This window comes from Nylanderia fulva, unplaced genomic scaffold (assembly GCF_048542155.1).
Source record: "Nylanderia fulva isolate GAGA-0341 unplaced genomic scaffold, ASM4854215v1 Scaffold1499, whole genome shotgun sequence".
Taxonomy (NCBI): Eukaryota; Metazoa; Arthropoda; class Insecta; order Hymenoptera; family Formicidae; genus Nylanderia; species Nylanderia fulva.
Window position 1 is genome coordinate 1 of NW_028189729.1, and position 7,119 is coordinate 7,119.

General features: G+C 31.9%; 1 protein-coding gene across 1 annotated transcript; it reads left to right on the forward strand.

Moving 5' to 3' along the window:
* Nucleotides 1-3,121: 3,121 nt before the first annotated feature.
* LOC146724098 (cilia- and flagella-associated protein 91-like) lies at nt 3,122-5,510 on the forward strand. The gene is made up of 4 exons (XM_085480437.1): nt 3,122-3,398; nt 3,944-4,152; nt 4,379-4,670; nt 5,173-5,510. Exons 1-4 carry the CDS (start codon nt 3,125-3,127, stop codon nt 5,508-5,510), a joined length of 1,113 nt encoding a protein of 370 aa, XP_085336563.1. The 5' UTR covers nt 3,122-3,124.
* The last annotated feature ends 1,609 nt before the right edge of the window (nt 5,511-7,119 follow it).

Below are 7,119 nucleotides of genomic sequence, written 5' to 3' on the forward strand. Positions count from 1 at the left end.
GTGTGAGAAGAAAGAGAGAGAGAGAGAGAAAAGAGAGGAGGGAAGAGAGAGAGAGAGAGAGTTAGCCAACATAACCCCGCACGCTGCCGATATGGCGGAGCGCCACTATCGCCATCTGTTGTAAAACGTGCGAGATGGACAAAATTACCACTACATGCATCTTGCATGTGTTGTGTACGTGTGATATATGTGTGCGCATGTGTTGTATACGTGTGAATACGTGTAGCACGATACTACTATGTATGCGTGGTCGATGATGATAATGATGATGATAATGATGATAATGATGATAATGATGACGGGGACGTTTCTTAATAGAAATTTTTCATATTTCGACTTTGCATTTATATATCTCTGCTTACAAATCACGTAGAGCAGAAATAAAGACACTTTTATTATATAATTCGAACTCAATCTATCGATTAAGTTTAGTATAAACTCGATTGCTTCAGCCATTATTGAGGATTCGAAATATTATAAAGACTCAAATGTCCGACTCGCGTTAAGATACACGTTCTCTCCGCTACGCCCTTAACTGGTCGCGAGACACTACCGTGTCTCTTGATAATTCAAAAAATTTTTTATGTATATGTATTATGCATATATATATATTATATATGTATATATATATATATAATTTATTTTATTACTCTCGTGAATAATTTTAATTAATTTTTTATTCTCTAACAAAGAAAACTGCATTTTATAATCAGAAAAATAAATTTTAAACTTAAAAAACGAAATTTATAGTAGGTAAATTTAGTTTAAAGTTTGAAGCAACATTTTATTTATTTAGAAAAGCAATTTTTAATTAGAAATCTAATCTAATTTAAATTAGAAATGTAAATGTAATATTGTATTAAAAAAATATATACATATATAAGTTATGTAAATACATTTTTACAATATAATTTTTAATTTTTTTTTAAACGAATGTAGGTCAAAGTGATAATTTTGCTTAAAAGTAATGTTTATTTAAATAATTATTTTTTTAGACTGTTTTATCTAAAATCTTGAAATTTGAAAAAATTCATCTTTGACAGTTTTGTTTAAACTGCTGTATTTTTTAAAGTGTGCAACTACAAGCGAAACGAAATTCACTTCTCACATCTATAAACGATTCTTAATAAGACTGCTGATTTGGATTTGCGTTATTTTCAATTTGGGGAAAAACTTGAATTTTTGATTTTTCCACTGACGACGCGAGCGATAGACGTACTATCATTTTTGGTATTAAAAAAATTAATTCTTTATAGTCAGCTGTCAGATTCACATTAATATATATTAAAAACACATTTTCAAGTGCGTTCAAAGTCTTTAAGCGAAGATAGAATCGATTTCGATGTTGGAAGCGAAAAATTTAAAAGTGACAAGCTTTAAGATATGTCAAATATACATGCTCAGTCGTGTTTAGAATCCGTTTTCTTGTGGTTCGGGACATTCGCCTGCGAATGTTACAATCGATGTACAAAGCAGAATTAAAAAATTTTGAAATTTGAAAAAATTTATCTTTGACAGTTTTGTTTAAACTGCTGTATTTTCTAAAGCATATTTCTATTATGCGTTAAAATTCAATAATTTGTTTGGCGCGCGCGAAGCGCGCGCTTGTATTATCTAGTCCTTTTGTAAAAAAGGCATGTAAAGTCGATTCTCGCATGTATTGTTGCCGCTTTTCCGCGTTGCTGATTGGCTTGCGCTCGATTCGCATTGTGTGTTTATATTCAAATCAAACAGCTGTCATTGCGAAGGTTAATAGTTTAACAGTTGTTCAAATAATATATATCAAATCAAAGTATATAAAACCAATGGCGCGCGCTTGTCTTGTCTAGTCCTTTTGTAAAAAAGACATGCAAAGTCGATTCTGGCATGTATTGTTGCCGCTTTTCCGCGTTGCTGATTGGTTGTCCCGGTTTGCATAATATGTTATATTTATATCAAAAACACCTGTCATTGCGAAGGTTAATAGTTTGTGCGAAAGTTATAGTTTGACAGTTGTTCTAAATAATATTAAATCAAAGCATATAAAATTAATGGCGCGCGCGTAGCGCGCACTTGTGTTGTCTATAGTATCACATAGTGGTTAATAAAAAGTGACAATTTATTTTTTATAATGCATTAGCAAATCATGCTTATATTATATGCTGCAGCAATTATCATTTCAGATTATTAAATGCTCATAAGAGTGCTACACTGGTAAATAGTTTTTAAAATTAATAAATATATTTTTAATATTTAAAATTTCAATAAATTTATAATATGTGCATATATCATTCTTTTTCTGAATTATTAAATATTAATAATTAATATTATATAATAAATATTAATAAACTAATAAATTAAATTATTATATATTTGTTCTTATATTTTATTTTAGAAGATATCTTCTAAATCTTCACAAAAGGTATTTCAAGATAACGACAATTTTTAAAAAAATATTACATATATATATATATATATATATATATATTAAATATATAAAATATTAATATATAAATTAAATATATATAGTTATTCTTTCAATCCCAGATAACCAGTGTGAACACAAGTTGCTTTCATGTTGCTAATAAAGATGTTAACATCTTGCTACGCATCTACGTCGTCCATTATGCTGTTGTTTGCTAGCATTTGATGTCGGAAATAAAACATTTGCATGTTTTAAACATTATGCTGGCATTAGAATTAAATAAATGTTGACAATTAATGCTGACATAATGATAGCAACATATTTATATCTGTTAGCAAATTGAAAACATTATATGCTAACTTTTTGTTAACAATATGCTTATTCAATATGTCTCTTCTTTAGCAGAACATTTGATTACGACAAAATGGTAACGTTATGCTAACTATACTTAACTATTCAAACATTAATTTATATTCTTAGCAAATAACCAACATCAATTGCTAGCATTTTATTTTTATACATTGCTTGAGCATCCTTATCTTTTCTGGGATATCTGGGATGTTGAGTAAATATTTTTTTTTGTTTTACAAATAATTCTATATTACTTCTAATTCAAAATATTATTGTCTGTATATGTATATATATACAGAAAATAATATTTTATACATATATCGAGAGATTTCTATATATTTATTATTAATTTTCGGATTTATAGAAAACATGGCCATACGAAGTAAGACAAAAATTACGAACGAAGATAGAATGTGTAAACATTATCAGAGACCGATAGTACCTGAGATATATACTGCGGACATTCCGCATTATTTGAAATACAGGGTTTTAAGCGGAATTTTACAAGAAAATTCGCAAAGACGACATTGTGATACTGTGTCACTTAAATCGGAGGCGCGCAAAAATGCAAGAACGCAAACGGTTTATAGAGAAAGTGAAGCTCAAACCGAATCCTGGGAACCACCATATAAAATTGTTTCAGGTCAACAACATTCCAATTAGCAAATTCACATCATTTGACGTATTCCAGATAGCAAGTATGTCATTTTGACGTCGATGATGTCATTAGTCGATAAAGTGACATCATTTTGATATCTATTATAATACCGTTATTTACTATACTTATACTCAGATAGCAAACGTACATCATTTTGACATCACATAACGTCATTAGACGTCAGAATGACGTCAATTTGCTACATTAAGACGCTTGTTTTCTGGAATATAACATTATACGTATTTAATTTGTGGAATAATTTATTGAAAAATTCAAAATCACACATGGCGCAAAAATAAAATGCAAGAAAGAAACAAAATCGACTCAGCCATAAATGATATCAAATCGACATTAATTCGACGACAAATTGACGTCGATTCATCGTTGAATTAACGTTGAATCAACGTTGATTAGATAAATCGATGTCGAATCGACATCGATTCGACGTCAATTTGATCATTCGTTTCTGGCTAGGGAAGAAATGGTTCCGGAAACTTTAATAAAAATTATAATTAATTTCTATCTAATAGGTCACAATCCTGAAATATTGACATTGGATCATTTAACTTGGAAGCATGGATTACCTGCGGGTATCCATGAAATACATATTATCAATAGAATGCAGATGAAAAAAGCTTGGGAAAGTATTCTTCCACCAATGGATACGCCGGCTAATATAAAGCTGCGAAATTCGATAATAACAATTTTAGAAATAGATAAATGGGCATTTCGTGAGGCGGTAGGTATTTTAAATAGAATTAAATAGAATTTAAATAGAAAAAATGACTTCCTCTTAATGTTATAGTTATTATTTTTCTTTTTAACGATATAAATACCCATAGTATAGCAAGCGTACGTCATTTTAACGTCTAATGTCGTTATTCGATGTTAAAATGACGTCATTTTGATGTTTATAATCACATCAGTTTGCTATTTGGGTAATAATACACATATAATAATTTTAGGAAATCCAATTCATAATGGATTTGCGATTAAATCTGATGAAAAATGTTTTGCAAAGTCGTGAGTCGCAAAATAAAAAGAAAATAAAAAATCATTTCAATAGACTCTATAACAAACTGGGGAAACATCGAGACGACCAAGTCAGTACTATTAGACATAATCTTAAACGAAATCTGCGAAAATTATATAAAAAGTATCATGATAATCAATCTTGCAAACCTGATATAATTGAATATTCTCAAAAACGACACGAAATGTTGCAGAAGCGATTTTTAAGTGAAAGCTTTACCGATCGTGAGTATATATAATCATCTATAGTAGTGATCCTAATTTTCATATACAAGATGCGTTTACAAAATACTTATCGATAAAGCAATCCAAGACGTGAATTTAACAAGTTGCTTGAATTTTTTAAACTTAAAAAAGACCACAAGATCAAATCTGAATCCTTTATGAAAAGGACTAAAAAAACGAAAATTTCCAAATGTAGTAACAATTTATTGAAATTGGTCTTTTTCAAACTTTTGACCCTAAATATAACTTCTGAATGGTCAACGTATTAATAGTTGGTTTACGCAAAAAATTTCTTCTTTCATGTCCTTTAAACGAGTATAGTATCCCAGGTAACAAACTGACGTCATTAAACGTCAAAATGACGTCACTTTGACATCGATTTCCAATTCAAAATTTTTAAATAAAACGTCTCATATCCCAAGTAGCAAACTAACGTCATTAAACGTCGAAATGAGGTATGCTTATTATCTGGGTAATTCTGTACAAAATTATTGTTTAAAAGGAGAAAAGAAAGGTACAACCCTCAACTGGTTACCAACCATCAAAGAGCCGAAAGTGATGAAACACAAGCCTAAACCGATAGACATTTGTATACGAGAAACTAGATGGACGGAAGAGAAACTGAAGCAATTTTATTCTGACTTGAAGGCCATTCGAATGAATGTTAAACCCGTAGATGTAATTCCGAAATTAATAAAGCGTAATTACGCTAAGCCGGCTTTGTCCATTACATCATCGAATAATGATGAGCAGATAGAAGAGCAAGAATTTGCTACGTTTATTGATGAGAAGTTCGTTGAAGACAGAGCGATACAATTTCCGGTAAAGTACATCAGATAAAAAATCACTATATATTTATTCAAACAGATATATTGAACAATTTTCTATACAGAGTGTCCCATTTTAAATAATGCATTTTAATATATAATTTTGAAGAGGACACATAAGTAGACTTAACCTTGACTTTTTTAAGGTCAGGTCAAGGTCACTCCAATTTTTTTAAAAGGAACCACTATAATAGTACTCGTATAGTGGCAGGTATGGCCCGTCAAAACAAACCCCCACCACAGGCCCCTCTGGCGGCGTGGGCATGGCTTATCTTTCCCCCCCCACCAGCGTCTGGTTTTTCCGACTACGGGTGTTGAGAGGAAAAAAATGGCGACTGGCCCCGAAAGGCGGGGGAGAAGAGGGATAAGAATTTTTTTATTTTTTCTGATTTTCTCTGGATTTGAACCCGGGACCTTCGCGTTTCCGAGCAGAGTTTTAGTATGCTGAGCTAAACGAGATCTTACTAGTCTAAGGATTAGATGAGCCATTTAAGCTAAAGTTGCGTAGAGGACGGTATGTAGGTTCGGGTATACGTTTGGCAAGGATAGTTCGTCGAATCAAATAGCCGATATTGGACGGGGTGGGGTAAAAACAATTTGACCAAGAAAAGCATCATACGGTCGAACAGGGATCAACTGTCGGTGGCAGGTGGTGGCTGACGATGCCGTAGGGTAATAAAAAAAAAACAGGCAAATACTTGTTTAGGCGAGCATACTGACTCGTGTCGCGGTAAAAAATAATTGTCATCGTAGATTAGAAAGAATGCTTATGGTTGAAAATATGGTAAATAAAATTTTATTTAAAAATAACGCGCGGCTTGATGAAGGTGAACAGGAACATGCATATTGAGGAAATTTCTGGAAAGAAGAAGTGAAAGAAAATCGAACAATGGTTTTAAAAGTACAAATGATTTATATTTCAAATATTTTTACAGAACAAAATTCATTTATTGATACCAAAATTCATATTATATATTGTTATGATTCGCTTGTTTTTTGTGAGCAAAAATTTTACGAACTAAGTGTATGATTAAACAATCGTTATATTCACAATCTTCGGAAAAAAGAGCAAGAAACTGATTAAGATTATAACCGTTGCACATATAATATAAAAATACAAAGCTGTAATGTCCGCAAGTTTTAGAAAAAATTCCTTGTAATTGCTGAAAATTCCAGCAATAGATGATGGAGTTTCGTCGAAGTTGGATGAGAAATCCTGGATACAAGGGGGGCAATCCGTAGCTGTCGAAGTAAGTGGCTGTGCCGTGTTCATCGAGGTAGAAGGCGATCCAATGTTCTCCAGGTCGATCGTAATTGTTGGTGTTAGGGACGATAGCCGTCAACCTCGTCTACACCCTCGGAACTCTGTCGTCTGCATAGACTCCAACATGTCTGGCATCGAGATGACGCAATGCTTGTAGAATTTCGCGAGAGTTCATTTTTTTGTCCCAAATACGAACGATTGTACAGTATTATTTGAACAATGCCAGCTTTTGCCTCTTTAGATAATGTGTTTTCTTCTATCTTGAGTTGTTTTGAGAAGTTTTCAATGTCAGTTTGCGTCGAGATGGAAATTGTTTCGTTCTTGTTTCTATCCGTCAACGTCGATGACGATTCAGAAA